The 25,370-nt window shown below is 40.0% G+C and overlaps 1 protein-coding gene across 3 annotated transcripts in view; it reads right to left on the bottom strand.

The window, feature by feature from the left end:
• The window catches only part of nrxn1a (neurexin 1a), a 197,089-nt gene that overhangs the window by 18,958 nt on the left and 152,761 nt on the right, over positions 1–25,370 (bottom strand). For 2 of the 3 annotated variants that reach the window (XM_036572433.1, XM_036572432.1), the window contains 3 exons: positions 13,056–13,227; positions 7,785–7,874; positions 6,177–6,493 (listed from right to left, as the gene is read on the bottom strand). In XM_036572433.1, the coding sequence (XP_036428326.1) occupies positions 6,177–6,493; positions 7,785–7,874; positions 13,056–13,227 (579 nt within the window). The remainder of the gene's footprint in view (positions 1–6,176; positions 6,494–7,784; positions 7,875–13,055; positions 13,228–25,370) is intronic. The other variant, XM_036572434.1, reaches the window with a different exon arrangement.

Genomic DNA, 25,370 nt, shown 5'->3' on the forward strand with positions numbered 1-25,370 from the left:
AAAAAAGAAAAGAAATAATCATATGAAATATACAACGCAAGAGTGAGCACACTTGATTATTTGTGTTTTTTGAATTACTACTAATACTATATTACTATTAAACACTGTAGATTCTTGTATTATGTTTCTCACTATATTTTTGGAGCTAAATTTTTATATTTTTGTCAAAGCAGTCAGTGACAAAGTACACAAATCCAGGGCTTGAATGACACACTTTGTAAAATATTATTAATATATTCTAACAATCTAATATCTTGTGTGTTTAGTTTATGAAATTTAAATAAATAAGTAAATAAATATATGAATATGAAATAAAATAAAATTGCAATCCCTATGAACATTTCAACATTTCTTTAATACTAAAGGCTTGTCTGAGGTGCCTGGGCCTAGTTACTGATGCTAAGATATAATTGGACATTTGGTATTTAGGGGAGAGATTTAGTAAAAGGTGCACTAAGATTGGTTTGATTAGTGAAAGTGCCTCATTCTTTCAGATTTTATGGAAAATCTAGTTTTTGCTTTGCAATATCTTTCAGGTGAGGGAGTAAAAAGTAGGACATTTTGCTGCGAGTGGAGTGGCAGTAAAAGTTTAAACCAATGGTGCAAATACTTCAAAAAACACGGACGAACAGTAATGAAGTACATGATACTGTCCACCACTGCTTCAAAGAACATTCTCATATAGCTGCTGCCATACATCCAGTGAAAGCCACTTTATGTGATCTTCCTCACTGAGGGTGCAAGAAATTAATCAAGTGTAACTGTAATCTGAGGTTTAATCAACTCTCTGGGTGTAATGGCTAAGATTGTTATAGCAGGGATTGATTAGAACCTTCCGGGCGGTGATCTCCTTTACTATGGGGTGGAAAAGATTTAAATTAATATTTATAGTAAGTGTAATATTATGTTATATTAAGTTATATTTATTTTAATAAGTTCAATTTTCTTCTTATTTCTTTATGACATTTTTATCTGGTCTTATGTAAAGAACTTCAAAATGCCTTGTTAATGAAATGTGCAATCTAAATAAACTTCCCCTTGCCTTGCCTATAATTGCCTATGCTCTGATGAATGTGCGCTCCAAAACACAGCAGAAGACCTTTTACAAGCAGTAATAATCAATAAGACAGAAATGCTTTGTTAGTTAAATGGCCTATATTCTATTTTGTTTTTATTTTTCCCCTGAAGTGCATTTATGACATTTGTTCTGGTTTATGTACCAAAAACAGTCATATTTCATTTTTACCAGACTATTTTACAAGGCTCTATTCTTTACATTAAAACAAGCTGTTTTTGACACTGTGACTTTAAGACTGACATGTGTAAATGACCTCTGTTTTGATTGGCTGTACTGTTTTGTGCCTTGTTCAAAGCAGCCCAGGTGAAACATTTATAACTTTACTATCAATGAGTGGACTAAATGGCTGTTGGCTGAATCTGTGGATAAATGTAAAAGCGTTGGCTTCATTTAAATACAAGGACTGTATGGAGTGGGGAGTAAATGTTACATTTTGAAACTTTAACAATGTTTACATACATCAAACTCTTATTTCAAAAAAAAGTCAGGAATGGGTCATTTAATGTTTATTATAATACAAGCATTTTTGAGTCAACTGCTGTTTTTCATGTTTGGATCTTAAGGCAAGGACCTGAGCTGCCTCTTTCTTAATAGAAGTACTATCCCATAACTGTAACAAATGCCTATACATTGTCTTTTACTTGCAGATTTGTATAAATACTAAACATCATTTGTATTAAGATAAAACAATCAAGCACATAATCAGATGACATTCTTATGCACACTGATTTTCATATGCTCAATGAAGCCTAAAAACTCTCCACAGCTTTTCAGGCTGATATAAGTGTGTTTAATTCTGCCTGACAGCGGTGTCTCGGCAGACGCATGCCAAAGTGCTAAGAAGGGACAGAGGAGAGAGGAAGTGCCATTAGTAGTGATTACTGAGAGCTCTCTTACCTAATGGAAACTTCACACATCTGTAATCAACGCCTATCCACGAGCACTCGGCTCACACATCACTCCCTCTCTATAGCTCTTACTGCTGATTAAACGTTAAAGCACAATTACTGCATTAGATATTTCATAAATGAAGTGGTTGCTTTAGGACAGAGCAAGCAGCTGGGAAGAGAGAGAGAGAGAGAGAGAGAGAGAGAGAGAGAGAGAGAGAGAGAGAAGAGACAGAGCGAGAGCTGAAAGGAGATACACTGCAGCGTTAAGAGGAGGGGAGTCACACATTTCCATGGCAACATTTCCCACCATCACATTCCTTGCACGGACCACCATTTTGTAGCAGGATCTGCACAGATGAGGCTACGATAACCTAATGTTAGGTTTGTGCAAACAATATCCGTCTTCGCATAACCGCTGGTTTCACACAATGTGCCTGGGGTGCCCTTGAGCGGAGAGGTAATTTAATACGTAGGCCCAGAATTAGTTTTAACCATATCAAATTATGATTTCATTGTCGTGGAGGCTGAATCACAGCGCGTGGCGTCACGCATGAGGACACAAGCCCATCAGCCCGGGACTGGCCTCAGCAGGCCTGTCAATCAGCACGCTCAGCCTGCAGCACTGACATGTAATTACAGCACTGCAATTAGAGTTCGCTGTCAGGGTCTGAGTGATGCCTCGTATACCACCCACTGCACCACAGACACAGAGAGAGAGAGCAATACAGAAAGAAGGAAAGCGAGCCAATGCAATACAGAGTAATGGAGAAGCAGCAGGTGAGAATGTTGGGGGGATGGAGGGAGCAGATGCACTATTTATTCCTCTAAGAGCACTAAAAAGAAAAGACTTGTCCACTACACAGTGTTCACCCCTGACCGACTGCACCCTCCTTGGACCCAGCAGTTCCATTTCCCTTTAACTTCTCTTTGATCACACATTCACCGTCTGATCTCCCGCTGGTCTGAGCGTGCTCAGTGCCCTGGTGGAGGTGGCTGAGCAAAAGAATCACTTTAGCGATAGAAGCGAGTGGGCTCAGCTGGAGCTCAACTGTCCGCTTGTTCCCAACACATAATCCTGCCACGGCTTTTCAATGTGCCATGGTCTTAGTTTTCTGAAGACCCCTTCTGTCTGAAGGAGTGATGAGTGCTTTAAACTGGCCCTGCTGATGTCTGAGGCACTGATTAAAACTGCCACATACTGAGTACTGAACAGAGAGAGAGAGCAAGAGAGAGAGAGCGAGAGAGAGAGAGCGAGAGAGAGAGCGAGCGAGAGAGAGAGAGAGAGAGAGAGAGAGAGAGAGAGAGCGAGAGAGAGAGATACCCTATTCACTATATAGTGGAGTAGTGTCCAAAACTAGAAAACTACCCATAACACACTCTGCCATATGCCCTGGAATGGAGACATTTATTTTTTATAACATTTCAAGTCCATGGCACACTGATCCAACACTGCCTAACAAACACTGACATTTTAATGTTGGCAGCTGGCTTTATAATGTTCCAGAACAAGAACTGACAACCCAAATCAACCAGTAAAAATGGAGAGAACTGTCTAAGACACAGACATTCTAGAACAGTGTGAATAAGGAGAAGACATAGATATACTAGACCAGTATAAATGGGGAAAACCTTCTAGATCAAAATAAAGGGGAAACATTCACAAACAGTTTGAAATAGGGGAGAATCGTCTAGGATTGTGTGAATGGGAGGAGAACTTTCAAGAGTAGTGTCAATGGAAGAACATTCTAGAACAGTGTGAATGAGGGAGAACATTACAGAAGAGTGTGAATAAGTAGGGAACATTCTAGAACATTGTGAAAGGGGGAGGACTTTCTAGAACAGTGTTGAATAAGGAGAAGACATAGATATACTAGAACCGTGTAAATGGGGAAAACCTTGATCAAAATACAGGGGAAACATTCAAAAACAGTTTAGAATGGGGGGGAATCTTCTAGGACTGTGTGAGTGGGAGGAGAACATTCTAGAGAGGGGTCAATGGAAAAACATACTAGAACAGTGTGAATGGGGGAGAACATTACAGAAGAGTATGAATAAGCAGGGAACTTTCTAGAATATTGTGATAGGGGGACGACAATCTAGAACGGTGCAAATGAGTGTAAATATATTACAACTCTGTGGGGATGAGAATGTGAATGAAGAGACCATTCTATAAGAGTGTGAATGACAGAGAACACTCTAAAGCAAAGTACCCAAACATTTTATCTTCGTGGGCCAAAGTGGTGGGCCAAGGGCCAAAAAGACATCACAGTATACAAACTAAGCAGTAGGTGGGTGTCAATTCAAGTTATATGTGCATCACACACTAACGGATGTGGACATCCAAACATTACATTCAAGTGTACTTGCTTAACATCACATTCCAAAACGACAGGCATTCATATGTTGTGATTCTGCTGTGATTCCCTCTGTTGCTGCTATAACAGCCTTCACTTTTCTGGGAAGCCTTTCCATAAGCGCTCAGCGACTCCCAACACTGCTTAATTTATCTGTGCTCTGCAGTGCCCCACTCATTATTTTTCCATTACTGTGTTAAATTAAACCCGGAATGAGACCACAAAAAAAGCACAGCAGATCACATGTAGCTTGAAATTTACATGAAAAAAAAGTAAAGTCTTTTAGATAAACACACAAATGCTAATGGTTTGTCACCTCAGTCAGTGTTACAGTAAAGTCTTTTATACACTTTGTATCTTTCAATTTGAAAAACAGCTGGTTTGTGAAGAGTTAATTAGTTAATACCAAATATGAGAAATTCATAAATTACTTTAAAAGGTTTTATTTCACTACATTTATACAAAATGATGTAAAAATGAACGTGAACTTGGCATTCACTAGCGGTCTTACTGTATCGCAGTATGTGGTGTAGTTGTACTTTGTACTGTATCTGTTATGCAGCACTGATCTCCCGCTGGCCTGGCAGAGGTGGCTGAGCAAAAGAAATCCATCATCCATCCATCATCTAAACCGCTTATCCTTCTGGGTCACGGTGGGTTGCTGGAGCCTATCCCAGCTATCATTGGGCGGAAGGCAGGATACACCCTGGACAGGTCGCCAGTCCATCACAGGGCAGACAGACATACATACACATTCACACACACACTCACACCTAGGGGCAATTTAGCATGTCCAATCAACCTGACTGCATGTTTTTGGACTGTGGGAGGAAACCGGAGTACCTCCACGGCACGGTGGCACAGTGGGTAGCGCTGTCGCCTCACAGCAAGAATGGCCTGGGTTTGATTCCCGGCCGGGTGACCAGGTTCCTTTCTGTGTGGAGTTTGTATGTTCTCCCCATGTCTGCGTGGGTTTCCTCCGGGTACTCCGGTTTCCTCCCACAGTCCAAAAACATGCAAAAGAAATTAATTTCTCAATTAATTAATTAAAACATATTACTAAGGTATAAAATATTTATTTAGTTGACAGCAGGCAGGTTCAGTGGGTTCTACAAGAAGTAAAACCAAATTAAAATTGAGTTTGCTGGACAAACGGGTAAAATTCTGGTCATATGTCTGGTCTGATGTTGGCTGTTAACAGTATCTATTTTTTCTGTGTCTTCCTGGCTGTTATTGACTTAAAGTATCTGAAGCTTCTCAGCGGTTAGAGATGCGAGTTTTAAACTCTCTAGTTTTAAACCTGAGTGATGCGGCTTGGTGCAATATATTGTACAGTTACATTAAAAATTTGGGCTGAGTGAGTTTACAGTTTTTCCAGGGGGTGCAATCTCAAGTAGAACACAATGAAAACGTAGAAAAGAAGACCATTCATTCATTTTGTCAGAAAATGTGCATTTCATTCAAGGAAATGAGCCCCCAAAGTTCAATTCTGTCTCTCCTATTAGGGTCCTTATAGGGGGGGCCTATAACAGAGACCTAATTCGAACCCTGGTACCAAGAGTTACAAGTTTTTTGGCCCATGGGCCTTGCTTTGGGCAGCACTGCTCTAGAGACTCCCAACAATCACACACAACTATGGCACATCAACCTGACGCTGGATTAATTTGTGTTTGCCGGAGAATGCTGGGACAGTTCGTTTTGACCCTTGACATAAAACAGGCAGATAATAATACCTGTCCACTCCTCAGTGACCCCCACAAAAAAAGCTATATCATCACCACCACGTCACGACACTGAGCGTACCGAAATCCAGATGCATGAAGAAGACTATAAAGTAATGGAGTGATTACTGACCTGTGGCGTGGTGGTCTGCTTGCCCTGGCGGTTGGATGCTGTGGTGGTGGTAATATCAGTGAGTGAGGGTGACGTTTCGGAGCGGTTCCCCGTGGCCGAGGCACTGGATTGTGGGGTGATAGAGGAGGAGGGCAGATCGCCCACCAGCCGGGCACTGCCCTCCACGCGTACATTGGGGTCGCCCTCAGCGGCCATGTTGAGCACTTTGAGGCCATTGTAGTAGAGGCCAGACATCTGCCCCTGAAATGGCCGGCTGCCCCGCTCCCAACCACCAATCTTTATAGTAGTCTGGCTGTTGAAGATGGTGAGCTGTCGACCTGCCAATGGACAACGTTACACAAATACGAGAGTGTTCAACAGCCCCGCTCACACTGCATACGCATACACACACACACACTCACACACATACACATACACGCACTCTCACACGTTCTCTCTCACACACGCTCATGCACACAGAGGAATGATGGAAGTTCTGACGGTGAAACACACTACAAAGTGTCCTTATTCTTCCTGAGGATCATGGAAGCAATAAATTACTCTAATGCTAACAGCAACACCAGTAATTTATCGACTTTGATTTGATGGGCTGTTGTTGAAAATGCAAACAAATGAAGAGAATGAAGAAACTGGCTCCTGACTAATCAATGGAGCTTTGCTAAAAGGACAATCCAATGTTTTTTTAGGTGGCAAAAGGTTCTCTGCCAGTGGAAGTGAGAGTTGGAAGCAGGAGAACTACAGATGGAAACGATTTGTTTTCACACTTCATCAGTAAAACTTTGTTGTTGATGAGATTGCCTTTCAGCAAGGGCAGTGGCAATTGAAATTAATTAGACTGAAATAAGGCTTACGTGAGATGATGGTTTTACAACTACATGACACATGAATCATTCATCATGATAATAACTTCATTAAAAAAGGAAAACAAAACAAACAAAAAAATAAATAAAAACAAGCAAAGTTCAAAACCAATCACTCTGAACGTCTCAAGTTATTACATACATTACAGCATGCACTCAGAAGTATTTTCCCTTCTCATGTGTTTAATTTGCTTGTTAAAGGGACTTCATATCTGATGCCAATAATCATTGAAGCTATTTAAGAGACATTTGCTTTAACTTTTAAACTGTGCACTTTAGCAGTTTCCAAAAGCAATATGTTTAGCATAAAAGTAAACATATATGAATTAAACATCATGTCTATGAATTGAAAATGTGACAAATACTTTAATTAATCATTTAGATTTTTTTTACAGTTGTGAACATTATTTAAGCATTTTAATGACATATGTATATATGCATATGTATATATATATATATATATATAAAAATATATGTGAATATATTTTAATGATTGAACTAACTTGAGATTTATCAGTATATTACCAGTCCCTTTAACCTGTGATTGCCAGGTAAAACTGATTACATATGCAGTATAACAACACATTATCGTACTGTACAATGCAAATATTACAAACTACATTTGTTTAAAGTTTTAAAATTTGTTAAACAGGGGATTTATGTTTTAGATGGTTTATCGTTTGTGCAGTAATATCACTTGCTTATGATCAAATTATCTTTTATTTAAAGTTTTAATCAATGTTTTTACCTTTGTCGAGTAGCCATTCGTCAACTACTCGACCAAGCCGATATGGGATTCGCTGTCTAGCAATCGCCAGGCGTTCGTTATCAATGTTGCCTTTAAAGTTTAAAGAGACATTTCATTGTTAAAATCTGAAAGGTCAAAGATTAAAACCTACAGTGACAAATCTGCCTCAGCTCTCTGATTTTTTTCCGTTTGAAAATTAGGTACACCAAGATTACATACATAGCACTGATAATCAGTCAATTAACTTTTATTATTTAAGCAAACAAATTATCCCGATATTATGAGAAATACTGCAGTACGTTAAATATAGTCACCTGCTCTCTTAAGGTTATGAGAAACAAACCAAAATCAAAAGTTTAAATACCATGTCACTCATTTACAAAATACATTTACAAAATGATAATCCTTTTAAATCTTTTTAGCAGATTTTTCATCTAGTTATATACTGCTCATTTTAACCTAAATATTGACAGTGCAGTACATTCAAGCTTTTGGCAAACCAATTAGATTTTAGCCACACAACTGCTATCTAAAAGAAAATATTTTCATTCATTTATATGTTAAGCTAAAATCTCACACTAATTATAAGAAAACAATACATTTAAAGACATCAAAATATCAGCAAAACACTCAGGAATATAGGCAACAGGGAAATAAGCAAAACAATGAAACATGTTATATCAGTCAGTTATCAGAAGAACATAACATTTGCCCCATGCAAATACATTGACATAAAGGCGTTGACAAAAGCTTCGTCCTCAGAGATTCTTCATAGGAATAAATGTACATTTCCGGTTCTAATCCAAAATCCTCTGACAATAGAGAGGCTTATTGTGACCTGGGAGCGAGCTGCTCTACATGTGGATATCTGTATGCTACACCAGGTCAGGAGATTGGCACTTTGGCTCTTTCACACAAAACAATGCATTATCCACTGGCCAGCTTTATGCTCTCTTGAATTCAGCTCAGCCGAAAACATTTACTCCACTTCCATTACAGCCTACACATAATTGCTACTCCTATCTTCAGTCGGAAATGAAAGGTGAACCTGTCTAGCTGCGATTTCTAGAAAGTATAATTACGCCGCACAGTTTTTACCCCCGAGTCATTAACTTGTTATTTGTCAATCAACTCAACATCTCTGCATATATTTCTCCTTTTTCATACAATTAATGTATGACTACAATAGGAGCTGTAGAAAATAAGCATTTCTAGATTTGACTACATAGCGACCAGAGAGGGGAGATGTAGAAGTGTCTAGAGGATGAGAAAATGTGTTCTGCTCATTTCCCACAGGCACGTTTGATTTTCAATACTCCCTCACAGCATCTGAGTACCAAAAATGTGCTATGATTCATACATCTTGTGGCCATACAATTTCAGCTAAACCTTAAATTCTCAAACATAAGCATGCCTGTCTTCCCTGCTGGTCGCAGCACTCAGAATTCTATATATGGCACTCAAATGTGAAGCATGACTTGCTGCTCAGACATGGCTCAACACCATGTTGGAGACGTGATTTAAGTGTGACGCCTGCCCACGGCCACAGGAGCCAGACTTGGCTCATTTGCTGGGAGGGAAGAGGAGGAGTGAGACGTGAAAGAAAGGTTCTCATACAAAGAGCATCACTGGATGACTGAAACGTGGTCCAAAACCCCACTATTACCCTGCTTTCCTCCTTTCTCCATCTCTGTCAGTGGATCAGTGCGGGATCCATTTGTGCATTTTTAGCCTGTAGTAATCACCAGATAAAACAGGCAATTTCTGCCAAATCACAGCTTTAAAAATTGGTATTGGGGCTGTTAGAGCTGTAAGGAACATCGGATTATTGATTGTTGTACACACCAGCAGTGAAGCCGAAAATTTATTTCAAGGCATGCTCTTCACAGCAACCGTACGCTCTCAAAACAGTACTTGTGAGCACAATGCGAGTCTCGTAGTAAAAAATGAAACACTTGTTCATCATAACTGTATTTGAGGCCTGTCATTATAAGTTCTCATTAATGGAAGTGGAGGGATCAAAACAGTTTAACCCTTTCTCCTAGCAACAAGTTAAACAGTGTAAGTAGAAGGAATAATCATAATCAAAATTCATAATGGTCACAGTCAGAAAAATATTACAGTATTATTATTGTATGATTGTTACTGAAGATCCTATTGTTACAACTAAAATAGGTTGTTCCAATCAATCCAACTGACCTGTCCATGCTCTGTCCACAGATGGATGTCTTTTCCAAACTGGATAGCTTAGGTCATGTAGCAACTCTAAATTCTAACCTAAATTCATTAGCTTAAATGGTATTTTTGCCAGTTTTTATGTCCAACCTGAACATATTTGTGGGCAGAACACAGATCCATCAATTGGATTTAGTGAAAACAATAGCTACTTCAGTTGTAACAGCAGCATTTTCAGGAACAATCACATATTAATGACACAAATGATATTTTTTTATTGAATGCATTTGAGGGAGGATCATAGATGGATCAATTATATGACCAAATTAACAAATCAAAACTCATCAACTCTTTAATGAGAATACTGTTTGGAGGTCTTCAGGGCATTTCAGTTCTGTTTGGTTACCCTGGCTCACTCCCTCTAGCTATGTCCCTTCTATGCATGGTCGCATAATCACACACACACACACATACACACACTCACACTTGCATGTACACACACACACTGAGGCCATGCTGTGTTTTGATGAGGAGGTTAGCCTGGGGGCTTGCTCCTAATGAATGCTGAGGTAGCTCGGTAGCTTTTCCTTTATGTTCTTTCATGTTCCACTTAAGTCAGCTAATAAAGCATGGATACACGCTTAATCTTAAATAATAACTGCGTCAGGTAAAATATTTAATAGCTACATGTTAATTATAGTACTGTAGTCAGCAAGCATTTTATGAGCATTACATGATGGGGTACTTTCAGTGGGCATAACACACTGGGCCTATGCCTTTATGCTATAGTAAATGTTTATGTTTGACAGTTACTACCCCAAAAAATAGAAGCAACAAAAGGCAGCGCATGATTGATACGGCAATCTAAATGTTATATGGCAAATGAATGTAGTAGGTGTGGCGAGGCTAAGTGAATTGAATGGAAAGCAGGCGGTCAGTAAATGCCTGTCCGCTGCAGTCGCTTACTGAACAATACAATGCTATCAATAGATGCAACGGCAGAGTGGGCCAATCAATTCTTCCCTCTGGCTTCAAATAAGCGATAAGTGTGTAGCATGTCAGAATAAATGAGAGCACACAAATGCTGTGTCAGATAAAGAACTAATAGCAGACTGGGGAAGAACTAATAGCTGATTGAGGAAAAAGCTGCCATTATCATTCTCACTCTTAATTCAAATTCTGTTTGGTTCATCATCTCCTTTCTGCAAAGCCGAGTCAATCAAGTTCTGATTAAATGGGATGGTCATGTGCCTTTTTTTTCTTCTTCTTCTGGTTGAAGAAAGTTTTGCTCATGCCGTCTGAGACACTGTGTTAATTAGCATTCAGACACTGATTCATGAGGCTAATTTTCGCTCTCCAGATCCGCCGACACAAATGGAGCCGCGCCACGGAGGGGAACCATCATGTTAGAATAGATTCATCTGAACGAGCGTTTGAGCAGAGAGACACGTCACATCTGAACAGATCCATACCAACACCAGCTCTGATTGTGTTCTGCTCTGACTGACAGCTGCTCGGGGCATTTGTTCAGTTTATTTATATTAAACAATGAAAAGATCTAGAGGAAACAAAAATAAACCCTCTCTCTCTCTTTACAGCTCGTCTTCCTCCTCCTCCTTTCCTCTTTGTGCATTGTATCGTATGCAATTCTGTGCTCGTGACAGACAAGTTCAGGCCTCAACAATAGTGAACCTGCGCTTGTACACACTGGATGATGTAAACATGAGAAAACTCCTTTAGTTAGAGCGCCTGAGCTGCTGCAAACACAAAATGTCCGACCGCGGATTAGAGTAATCCTGTTACGTTCCTTTAATATGGACAACACCGGATCTCAAAATGGATTTCGGTGGAACCCCTGACTAATACGTGAAATGTGGAAATAATGAGCGTGCGATTTATCTCCAGGGCTGCATTCAAAGAAGCTACCGTAGGATATGAAACGCTGACATTTTTGATTTCACGATAAGCTCCGTGGATTAAAATGCGGGATCAAGCTGTCTTTAATCATTTTGCAGGTCAAATCTTCTGTGCTTCTTCAAAGTGAAGAATAACGTCATATTGAGCAATATAATACAACATTCGGGCAATAATACTAAGAGACACTTGGGGCAAGTATACTCTTAAAAAAGATGGTTTTTCAAGCATTCTTTAGTAAAAAAAAATGTACCATGAACACTTAAAGAACCATTTGCATGCTTAAAGTGTCCTTTGCATTATGAAATGGTTCTTCAGATTAGTGGAGAATATGTTGTATATGGTTCTAAATGGACCCTTTGTGAAAAGGGTCCTATAGAGGACCAAAATGGCTCCTTCTATTGTTACGATGTCAAGTTTGTAACAATAGAACCCTTTTTGGTGCTATATAGAACACTATTAAAAAAGGTTCTATATAGAACCATATACAACACATTCTCCATCAACCTGAAGAACGATTTCATAATGCAAAGAACGCTTTAAGCATGCAAATGGTTCTATGAGTGTTCTATATCGAACCACTGTCTTTGATAAAGAATCCTCTTCATTACAGAACCATCTTTTTTAAGAGTGGGCTTGCTCTAGTTTAGTGTCTCAGCTAACATGCAGAACATTAACCATATTTTCTCAAAAATCCCTTCCCTCTGGTCCTCAGGAAAGACAGGAATAATTGAGGATATGCCTGAAGACTGAGTTCATATAATCTTTATAATGGAAGTGTGATCTACAAAAGAGCTTGCCATAAACTGCGACTGAAAACAAACAGCTCCCTCTTTCATTGTGATTGACAAACGAGAGCAATAGGATTATTCCTCATCTCTGATCTCTAGTCAAGCTTTTGTCAAGGCTTTTTCAGGCAGCTGCAAGGCTGTTGAATTGGATAACCCGTTCTTTGACATTTCCAGCCTTATAAACCCTCCCGAGCCATCATCACTGCTGACATTTGAAAAGGATAGCAGGGTTACCTTTTTTAGAACGGAGCGAAAGTACAATCACAGACAAAAGGCATTTTGGCCGTAACCCTGCGATTGAAACTCTGCTCCAGAGCTCCGCCAGCCTTTATTATTACTGCTATTGTGCGTGTCTACGTGAGGGTACATATGCAGGCGGAGGGGGTCTTACCTGTGGGGTATCGCTCTATGACTGGCAGATCGTCCACCTGCAAGGTGGCATTACCGCCACTCCGTGTAAAGCGAACTATGTGGTACTTTCCATCATTTACAAACTTTGAGGTCTCTTCAATGTTTATGTCGTCGGTGCCCACATTGAACACCACTCTGATATTGCCTTTTTCCTGCAGAGAGTGAGAGAAAAAGAAAGAGAGAGAGAGTGAGAGAGGTGCAAAAAATCCAACACATCCAAAACGTTTAAGCACACTTAGACACAGGGGCTTATTTTAGCACATGAAATCACCGTAAATTAACACAAATGTGCATTAATGCTTTTTCAGATGAGAGTTTTTGATGATTTCTTTCCTTCAAAGCCCTCATAAACAAACAGCTCCACTTCATCTCAGCAGGAAAAACTCCAAAGTACACTAAATTTATTCACTGAGGCCCAAACAAGGCTATATTTTATCAGTCTGTGTACAATTTTTCCAAACTATGCAATGCATCAAGAAGATCTAGTGCCACTCTAATGGACCAGCAAAGAGCAGCGTTCATATTTCATAACCTAATATCGATCGTTCATATTTTAATGAGGCTATTACACGAAAGAAATACATGACAACTGGGAAATTAGGATGCATTTTCTCTACTTCATCAACACTTCTGGAAAGTGTTGAAGTCCATTTGGGGCAGGGTACATGTAGGTGTTCCATTTCTTAATGAAATATGAATTTCCTCTGAATGAACAATGCAGTACAGACACGGATAGTTCAAAAACATTATTGTAAAACATAAAATGTTATTAAAAAATGTACTGGAAGTGTGGTGTACACCGGCTGCTGCAAAAGCAAAATAAGCCAGAATGTTTAATAAGCTGTAAGACAGGAGTTAATGAGCTAAAGTGCCAAATGATAATGTTGAAGAAATGTGCTTGTCATTGTCTATCAATAGATATAGGAGTGCACATAAACACGTTCATACAGGCGATTTGTGATTATTAAATGCTGTGATACCAACATAAAGCTGGAAGTCATAGTATAATAAACACAGCACATATAATACTAAAAAACATAACACATGACACTAGTCTGTTTTAATTCAACACTTAAAATAGTCAAATGAAAAAAAATGCAAAAAACAGACGTACAGAACAAAATCGCTGATGGCAGTGTGTTCTCACAGAAAACGCAACGGCATATTCACTCACATGAATATAATCTACATCCTCATTAGCTGGTTGTCATTTTTTGAGTACATTCTCATCAGTGCATTTCCTGGTGAAATGAAATGGCAGTGCAGACGGATCATGCTATGCAATACGCAAGCACACCACTAGATGGCCTCCAACTTTAATTATTGTTTTGTTAAACAGTGATACAACACAGTAGGTGGAATTCATTTCAATCACTTATTTTATAGAAAGGGGTAGAGAGAGGGAAAAAAATAAAATGAAATACAATACATGCTTCTAATTACTTCACTTCAAGCACCACACAATCCCCACAGCCATCACACCTTAGGAGAGAGGCGAACATGCACAAACATGTTCACATACGCAGAGCTACCCTCTTCACATAATTGCTCTATTTGCATGCACACTGGCTGCTGTTTGTTTTCATAAATAAAGTGGCAGAAAGCATTTTTATCTGACCCCACTCAGAGCCCACATAGCTAACACATGCACACTTACAAGCAATCACACCACAACACGCACATAAAATATACTAGGTATGCTGCACTGCCATCAGTGAAACTGACATTGTTTTAACCGCTGATAATTACTCTCACCTACACTAAACATTCCTGCTAATTTAGCTTACAGGTTACAGGGAAATTTCACATGTTCATAAAATATGCACATACTGGTACATATACTCACACTGTTTTACTTTACAGAAGAGCACTATGCATGAGGCTGCATAAGCTTTTATTGACACCCAACGCAAGCCTACATAAACATTTATAAAGCCTGATTAAAAGTTTCAGTTGTTATAAAAGCTGCTTTTATCAATGTTGATGACATTTCACCGCAGAAAGTGGTATGACAACTGACGCTTGTTGGAATAAGATGAGTAAATGTTTATGTAGGTTTATGTCAGATGCCTTGAAAGGCTTATGTAGTTGTCCTGTAGCCTAAACGACACCACCCTTCAGTGAAGTATCACCTATATATTTACAGGTATATCTACATGTCTATACTTGAAGGGTTTTGTTCTAAAACTTGTTACAGACCACTTTCAAGATTTTTCTTTTCATGATATACATTGTTAGGAGTGGGGTTTACATATACAAGGAACATCAGCTCTATATTAGAAATAAAAATGTGATTTTCAATATTAATAGGCTGTTATTCTTTTCAAAAACTCATTCTAAGCAAAATTGTTACAAATGGACATACATCATTTTGGAATTAAACTATTCAATTCTAATCATACATTTTAATTTTTATTATGCCACTCTTAAAAATAAAGGCGTCAAAAAGGGTTCTGTGAAGGACCGATTTAAAGAGTGAAGGACATCCACATAATATAAAGGTTCTACAAAAACCCTTAAATTGGTAAAGAACCTTTCTATTATTTTAGGGTTCTTTAAGATCTTTAAAAAATTCTTCACAATCCGTTATTTCCAAAAACGGTTTGTCACTCTTTACTCAAAACCTTTTTACTATCATTGGCAAAATGATGGCATAAGCATATTATGGCAGACGTCAGATCAGTTGCCATGACAGATTAGGTCCAGTAAAAGAAATGTTTCATCATCACTGGCACTCATATCATAATTATGATATATATCATAATGTTTGATGATGGCTAAATAGTGTATACTGTAAAAACGATCACATGACATAAGCTGTCATGACATCAAACATTATGGCACATGTTACAGTACATGTTACACTGTTATAATACTGAACAAAATCTGTCATGACAACTCATGACAGCACATTACATCTGCCATGACATGTCTATGGCATAGGTGTGGCAGTGTTATGTAGCAGGCCTCAAGCGCTGTGTTATCAGATGGTTCTTCAGGAAACTGAAAGTGGTTCTTCTATTACATCGCTCACACAACATTTTTTAAAAGAGCGGCACCGGGAATGAATATGTAAAGTAAGTATTTCAATTAGCAATGCAAGCAAACAGAACGTAGTAATCCATTCAGTGTGCCTACAGCATATTATCCACAATACTTCCTAAGTGATGAAGACTGCAAAAACCATCTGTGGCATGTGTAAATAATCAAATGAGATGTGAGTGAAGGTGATGAGAGGAAATCCCTGTGCGAATACTACTCATTCACACCTTTTCTACAGGAAGAGCAAAGCCTGACACCATACTTCATTACCCTCCCCGAGGAGAATTGGCTTGTCTGCCTGTCCTTGGCCAGATCCTCTGCAGCTCCCAGCCAGAGGAAAGGCACACTCCAGCTGGGCCACAGCGAGATGTTCCTGTAGCTTCTCACGCCCCATAATGAAGACAGACAATGCCTGTTAGCCATATCCTCTGCCTATGACCAGGAACAATGAGACAGAGTCTGTGCTTCGCCCTCTAACAACCTTTCTCCCTGGCCAATTTCCGTCTCCCTGCCCGTCTTTTTCAGTTTTTTTGGGCAGTGAAGTGAAGTGAGGTGGGAGAGAGGCTGCACTCTGATGAGCTGTGACATGCCACGCCCTCTTCTAAATGAGAGACTGACCTCTCTTTCACCCTGCAGTCCAGACTGCCCTGCTGAGGAGATGACCTCAGCTCAGATGCTGGCAGTAGGGCTTGATGCCATGCTGCAGGGCTTCTACTGCAGGTAGGAGGTACAGTCTTAAAAATAAAGGTGCCAAAAAAAGTACCAGTTTTTGGTACTATGCCATAGAAGAGCCACTTTTGCTTCCCTAAAGAACCTTTCAGTGGATGAACCAACTGAAATCAATTGACTGATCATTCAGAGTCCCAAAAGTGGTTCTCCCATGGCAGAGATCTTCAAATCCAGTTTCCAGTTCTGGATTTTGTAATCACTGGCAGTTAACGGAACTGTTGAAGCAACTGACTGGTCACCTAGTATCTACCAGGGATTACAAAATAGGGCCAAAAACTGTTTTCAAGGTCCAGATTTGAAGATCTACATCCTATGGCATCACTCAAGTTCTTATGAGAAAAAAAAAAAACACGCAAATGTGTTTGACATTGGGAAACTGACTTAACTGCACAATGCCCAGTAAGTGCAAGTCAGCCACACATTACAGTGCTGGTCCACTGCCTTTCATGCCACTTTGGCTTTCCCAGAGAATGATCAAATGAAGTCCCTGGACCATAATAACAGAGAGCAGACGAGGCCAGTGATTTTGACTTCAAAGTTGGTTTAATCACAGAACATTTGTATGAGGCCATAGTGTAAGAGGCACATGAACCACCAAGGTAATGAATGCCTGTCCTACATTTTGTCCCATGTGTGATAATGTCCCAGATTAGCTGACTAGCCATAAAAAAAGCTCCAACATTAATGCCTTGAGGCCAAAAGATGCAGGAAAGGATAGAAACATTAAATGAGCCATGACACTAAACCCTAAATTACCATGAAACCACAAATGTATGAGGTTGTATACTTAACTATTTGGAAAGTAACAAAATGAGCATCTAAACATGGATCCATCCCAACAGCTCCTGGTCTGCACATGTACGCACCCCAGCTCCACATCACCCCTCCACAGCAGTGCTAAATATAAAGAACTAACACAATGGATTCTCACTGGATGTCATGGAGGTTGTTATAGCACTGCAGCCTCCAGAGTTTTCTCTTTTCTTGTAGGCAATTAGGCGACAACCACAGTGCCGCCCTGATTGACAGAGAGCGTTTCAACCGAATGGGAGCAGCAACAATCTTCTCTTGCCAAGAACAAAATGAGCCAATTGTTCTCAACATGAAAATACAGAGATTAAAAAAATGAGTTTGAAAGAGCTGGGTGAAAAACGAGGACGATAACATGGCCGCCTGTGAAAAACTGCAGCATCCATTGTATCATTATTCGAAGGCTGAATAGTACATTTGTGATAATTGTGATGAGCGGATCATTTCTTTGGAACTAGTATTTCTATATTATTGGCACGACTACACCAGCATTATGTAGACAATAATTGTCTTTATTCTTAAGTGCAAAGATTTGACTTAACAAGCATGTTCTCAGTGTCATGAGAGCAGTGATTGCTGACTGATGAGAGTGATGCCAGGAGAAGACGCGCACACATAGACACGCATAGCTGCCACATCCTGAAGGGCTGTTATGGTGTTGGTTCTGGAGCCACTAATGATGTGTCTCATTTAGGGAAGGTGCAGGCTTTAGCTGCAGGAATGTGACAGAGTATGTGTGTGTGCTGCAGCAGACCTGCTGAAACACGGTGGCATTCAGCCCAAATGAGCCAGCGTGCAACTGTGAAACCTCAGCTATTTTACATAAAGAGCCTCTCTACAACACTGAGGCTAATGCCTAAGGGACACGCTTAATTGGACCAAACACAAAGACAAGCGATACATGCTTTCATAAATAAATAGTGGTTGATATTAGAATAACACATTCATATCTGACACGCTCCATAATGCACATGCCATAATGTATGGGCTCTGCAGGTTTTGTGGGATGTGATAAATACGCGCTGTGGTCTGTGTGTATGTGTGTAGAATTTCTGCTATGTCAAGCAGAAATTGGCCACAGCACCCACTCACACTCGCAAAAAAAACAAAAAAAATCTCTCTCCTGGTTAGGCCCAGATCTGGCGAGACCATGAATCTTTTTGGCAGCGTAAGGTTTCTGTTTCAAGCCTTCTGAGAATAGCTCTCTGCCCCAGTTCCTCTTGACCCCCAAAACCACATTTACTCCACAGACAACGTCTCCGGAACCCATCCAGACGTGTTCTCATTGCCTCTCCCCGAAGTGCTCAGCCCTCGCTCTCTGTAGAGCTGCTGAGAAGAGAAGCAGCAGGCTGAATAGAGATGAAATCTCGCCAAGACAAAGCACTTTCATATTAGTCTCTGCCACAAATCCACAGCCAGATTCGAAAGTGCTAGAACAGCCTGCTATTTTTACCATTATCCCACTCAACCTGTCATTAGGCTTCAATAGTGAGATCAGGTTGATGCATTACCTCTAATCTGACAACTTGTTAAATAACATAGTACACAATGACATTTCCATCACAAAGCAGGGAGAGAGTGGGCTTATTTCACCTCTTGTTTGCCTTCAAGTGAGATTTTCAGCAGCAGCACAATTCTGCAAATCGGAGCTTTTTCACAAACAGTAGTTAAACGAACACCTGCCTTGTTTATTACGGCTGTGCTCGCATCAGTGTTTCATTTCCACTCTCATTCATCTGTTTATTCTTCAGTTATTAGACCCATACCAAAGCTGGGGAGGTGTCCAAGACTTTGTATGTGAATTAAACAGTTCTAAATAAAATACTCATTTGAGACTTTTATTTACCATATAAACTAGCATTGATGTTCTTTCCTTGCTATGATCCAACTAGTTCTGGTTGCTGTCAATGTCATTCAATTAGTCCATGATGCTGTGTACTTTTTTGTAGGTCGTAAGGCCAGTCTGTCTGGATTGCCCTCTTGCTCATGCTGAATTCAAAGATAGACAAGCCAGTAGGCTGTTTAGACAACATTTCAGTAGTTTGATTTTAATTGGCCGGAAGTATCATGAACTGCATGTTTATATGACCTACAACCACCAAGTCGTGCATTCTCTCACAAGACAAGCTGTTGTTTAGGGGAGCAGACAGACTCCTAAATTGTTTTTCCATCTTCTTAAGAGTAGCTAATAACGGTTCACATATAATTGGCTTTCTAACTCAAATTAAGCTGGTCCTGTTAACACAAAGGGTTCTTTGAGTGATGCCAAGAACCACTTTTGGTTTCCTAAAGAATCAGGTTTGAGAAAGAGGACATCTTAAAGGCTTAAAGGATCTTCCTATGATGTAAAGCAGTGGTGTCAAACTCAACCACTATAAGGGCTATATTAAAAAATCTCAATAAATCTGTGGACCAGCTGTGTTTTTATTTGATTTTTACTTAACATTTTGCCAAAAAATAAAAAATAGGTAGGTTTTTAAGCCTATTTGTGTGAACTAGACATCAGGCATCTTTTCTTTTTGTGTAACCACTGGCCCATAGATTGTTGTTGGGGGAAGTGGTCAGAACGCACATTATGTTGCAGTGCATGCTGGGGACTAGTGCAGCTCAGGGCGAAACAGACCAATAATAATAGAAAATTAAAATAATTTCACAGGCCGAATAGGATTGTACCATGGGCCTGACCTGGCCCGTGGGCCTTGCCACATGGGATGTAAAGGATCATTTCCAATTTAAAGGTTCTTTCTAGAACCTTTACATCATTTAAACCTTTAAAAATGGTTCTCTAAGAGCCATCCACTGAAAAAAGTGGTTTGTCTATGGCAGGGATGCACAACGTGGATTTATGTTTTATGACATTGCGCTAGAAACTCTTTCTGGCACTTTTACTTTTTATGGGTGAAGGACAGCCTGAGTTCGGTTCAGGTAGTCTCAATGCCCTCTCAAAAAGTCCTGAGCCTGACCTTTCACAGCCTTTTTAGACAACTTTTATTTTGGCCAGGCCAATTCAACTAAAAAAAAAAAAAAAAACAACAGAAAAACTTCTTTCTCAAGGCTTCTCTTCCTTTACTCTCTTATCTCTCTTCCCCCTCTTTGCTTTTGTCTCTGATTCTTTGCTCTTTGTTTCTCAGGATCATTCAGCACCTCCATCCGTCCTCCTGCTGAGCTAGTCTTTGAGTGGCATCAGGTTAATTCAGCTAGTCTTTGAACACCATCAATCTTCAGGCAGATTGATGTGTTTATTAGGTGCACACACACGAACATATGGCATGAGGGGGTGTGGAAGGTACTATCTGGCTGCACCCCAAGGATAATCCCATTAGTTTTCCTCCTCTTCATGCATCTTAAATCTCCCTCAGTGTTCCTCCTGTCTCACGGCTCTTTGTACAGTCCAGTGCAGCGGCACGGCTATAGCAGACGAGCTCAGAGACCATGGGGCTTTTGGCTATGGGTCAGAGCGGCTGGCTGGACTGGGTTTGGCAGGAGAGTCGCACTTAATAGACCATTACCCTCACTGTCAACCCCGGGATATGTGACAAGTGTGCATGTGTGTGTGTGTTTGTGTGTTTCTTCCTGCTTCTGATATCACTATGTTGCTGAGAGTTAAGTCCCTCTGTGGCATTGGCTTTCTTTCATGCAGATTTCTTTCATGACTGTTTTGTTGCTTCTGTTCCATTGCTATTCTTGGCCACTCTTCTTATACCTTTCTTCTTCCATATGCTTTTTAATTTTATTCCAACAGCCTCTTTTCATATCTCTCTCTCTCTCTTTCTCTCTCTCTCTCTTAGGGCAAGAGCAACCGAATAAATGATTGGAAGTGAAGGATGACTAATGATAATGCCCCAGTGATGGTGATATGATGAGATTAAATTAACTCAATCACAAGCGTTTAGGGTCATGCACATCGCTGAACATGGGGTGACACTGTCTATTTGAAAAATCAGGACATCAGGGCCCCCTCGTTAACATGGTCAATGATCCTAGGTTAATTCACTTTCAGAGAGGCGCTCGCTGGATAATGATATCCTCCATGCCTTCAGACAGGTTTATCAAAGCATCCAGCTACATTACCGCTGAGTCCTGCCATAAATGTCAATACTGACAGCCTTAATCTAGCCTGTGTCTAAACACAATTAATGAGAAGGGAGGGGAGAGTATTTTTCAGTTAATTACAGTAAAAAATGACACTGGCTGTTTGTGGTGATGTCAATAATAATGCGAGCACATTTAATGATGCAGGTACGGCTAATTTCCCCTCCTACGCTTTGGTGATTCATTTAGCAAATGCCTTTATGACAGATTAGCAGTCGCCACCCCAACCCTTATTCAAAAATAAATAATAAAAAAATTTAGAAAATCCATTAGCCTACAGTATTCTCCACACTTAATTGTATACTATGGTTAGCACACTGCTGCCTGTTTAAATGCATTTTCTATTAGATTGATAACCGAAGAAAGTCTCTGATTAAACGATCTGCCGATCCAGAAAGAAGTGATAATCACAGTAACTTGCATTACATAAACTCTTACATATTTCAGTGTTATATAAAACCTGTACTGTATGTTCATTCTCAAAATTTGGATGTGTTTCCAATGGCATTAATGCTTCTCCTCCTTCTCCTCCTTGCATTTCAAAGCGAACAGCTGAACTAGTCAAGAGACCAAATGGGGTCAGAGAAACTTTGTGCTCCTACGAGAAGACAGAAAAACCACTGCTATCTTCTGAACACCTCTTACATCACACCAACATGCTGGCCTCCTGTTATTTAATCAATCAATAACACACGCACAAGCTGTGTAACTGCCCTGAGCATTTACATAGGGCAGCGGAACAGGCCACTGAAGTGGCGCGGCACAGCGAACAAGCTTCTGGCTGGAAGATCTATTTGCCTTGCTTGTGTCTGAGTATAAGCACAGCAGGGAACTGAGTATGGATACATTATTCGGCATGAACAGATTTTAAACAGCTATAAATACAGATATAAAGATGCAGCACACTATTAGTTTCTTCATGGCCTTATTATTCTCCAAAATAATTACAAATTCACAAAGTCTATGACCTGCGAAGTAAGATGTTACAATGATTTAGTAGATTTGTCATGCAATTCTATTGTTTGATTAAAGTAATTAAAATGTGCCGACTTAAAGGCTACATGTGCAAAACATAACTAAGCTGCTAGCTCAGTAGAGCCAAGTAGGTTTTGATTAACATATGTACTGACTATGATTTCCTTGTCAAAACATCCTAATTCTTTAATTTGTATGTAGTTGTGTCATTTTGTTATGCTAATAAATGTGTAATATGAACATACTTTCAGCTTTCATTCCTGTCAGTGATGATGGTGGTAGAGTTCATATTGTAGATGTTCATGATATGCAGCTGAAGTTATGTGCATACATGTTGATCGTTATAATAATGTCTGAACTTGGTCTGAACGTTTTGTTATATTATGTCTGAATTTATATTTCTATTCATAGACCTGTGCAGTCTTTGGCCCAATTCCATTTCTTATTTTTAGCCCTACCCCTTGTTTTTGAGTGTCATCTTGCCCCTTGAGTTACAAGGGGTAGTCGTTGAAATCTTCCCCTATGAAATGGGACCCTCAAATAAAAAAGAACATTACTTCATTAACAGGCTACTAGCGGTGCTCTGTTGGCGACCCTGCCAGTCTGCAGTGATGGCAGAGTTCAGCAACCTCGCTGCTGGTCTTTAGTTAAATTTAGGGAATCATATGTCTTCAAAGAGGCGGGGGATACAACAATTATTTATTATTGTCCACCCCTAGTTCTTCAGTGACATGAAGCTAAACTCAGCTATTCTTTAGGTTCTCTTTTGAATTTTCCTGTTTTACCTCAGGCGTCAGTACTGCTGGACTGGAAATTTAGATAGCTAGCTACTGAGATATCAGCACACTATTAGTGATTTTTATGTTTGTTATGAAGGAAAAGACCATAATACACTGAAACGACATTAAACTAAGACAATACAATGGTTATCTTATTTTTTTAACGAAGGAAATACATTTGTGTGTTTCTCTGTTCATTTGCGCAGCCATCTTGCCAGTTTTTCTTTTTTTTCTCCTAACACTCAGTTTGGAGTGTGCCTCTGAAAAACCTCTGTTCGGAGGGCCATGTATCCTTAACTCTTCGCTCTACCCCTGCATCAAACCAAAAATCGGGACATCCTACCCCTAAGCGTGAATGTGCAAACAGAGGGGTAAGGCTAAGTGGTAGGAGCGAGAGGTTAAATGGGATTGGGCCTAATTCTAGTATTAATTATAATGTTATTTTTTTTGTACAAATAAAGGCTTTTTGCCCAGATATGCAGCTTTACCTGTCACTTTCTTAAATGACCTAAGACTTTTGCACAGTACTGTATATCTAAATAATTATTGATTATTGATAGTAATGCATTAAAAAAATATTTGGAATATTGGCTAATATGAACAACCACCTCAAGTACAAATGCAGATACTTTGAACACTAAACAGATACAGATAGTGGTATTGTGTTACATCCCTAGAGCACAGTGGCTCAGGCAGGGGTTTCTGAGGCAGGGGTCTCGTACAGCCACCAGCGGTCGGCTACACACTCCAGCAGGCGCAGGGGCTCAGCTGGAGAAATCATTACACTGCCAGCATGCGAAGTGCAGTTACAGCAGCAGCAGTGGAGTGATGTCACCCCTGAGAGAGCGCACTGATTGTTCTGAGGAGCAGTAGCGCAGTTTGTGATTACAGTGAGGGTGGGCTCTAACCCACGCTTTAAACCTCCACACCACAGCCACCTCTCCTCTCCCTCCTCCACCTCTCTCTCCTCTCATCCTCCTCTCCTCTCATCCTCTTCTCCTCATGACGCCACTGTGGAGATAGAGAGGGGGAGCGGAATAAACGAGTGCGGCCCAGCGTCCCAGAGGAAACATGCGGGCCTCCATCAATCCGCCGTGTGAAGGCGAGAGAAGCGAGCACCCTCTGTACTGCGCCGGATGCCATCATGTTTATTCATGCTAGCAGCGCAAAGCTCCGGAGCTTTCTCACACAGAGCCGCTCTCAGCGTGTAGGAGGGAACCAGGAACATCACCATTACCCTAAAGATCAGCTACAGACCTTTCTCATTGTCTGCATGAAGAGCTCCTGTATGTGTATGTGAGTGTTTGCATAGCACAGCGGGTTTGAAAAAAGTTGTATAAAGACAGACTTGACAAGTATATGGGACCAAGTCACACAGCCTGGTATTGGCCACTAGACCTGGTATTGGAAGCATTTGGAGTAAAGCAAAAATATAACATCACAAAAAATAAAATTATTTTCATGATATTCACTATGTATCACTATTTTCTGGTTTTCAGATGTTTGAAAAGTTGGAACAGACAAGCATCAGTAGAAAACATTATCAAAAATTATGAATATAATGACTGTATTCAACATTTCACATACTGCACTGCTTTAAATCCAATGAAAAAGGACTAATTAAGCTCTCTTTGAGAACACATGGTAAGTGTTATATGTATATGTATATACTGTCCATATCACTCACCTCTGTGATATATGCAGTTGTTCTGTGTTCTAGAACTGACAATACCCACAATATTCCCTTGACATGTGTATCATAACCTAGTTTAAAAACCAAAAAGCATATTGTCTTATTGCACAAATTGGAACTAGCGGAGCCAAATGCTGCCTTTGCATGCAAATCATATGGTCCTGTTATCCACTTC

Source organism: Colossoma macropomum, unplaced genomic scaffold, assembly GCF_904425465.1.
Source record: "Colossoma macropomum unplaced genomic scaffold, Colossoma_macropomum, whole genome shotgun sequence".
NCBI classification, from domain to species: Eukaryota; Metazoa; Chordata; class Actinopteri; order Characiformes; family Serrasalmidae; genus Colossoma; species Colossoma macropomum.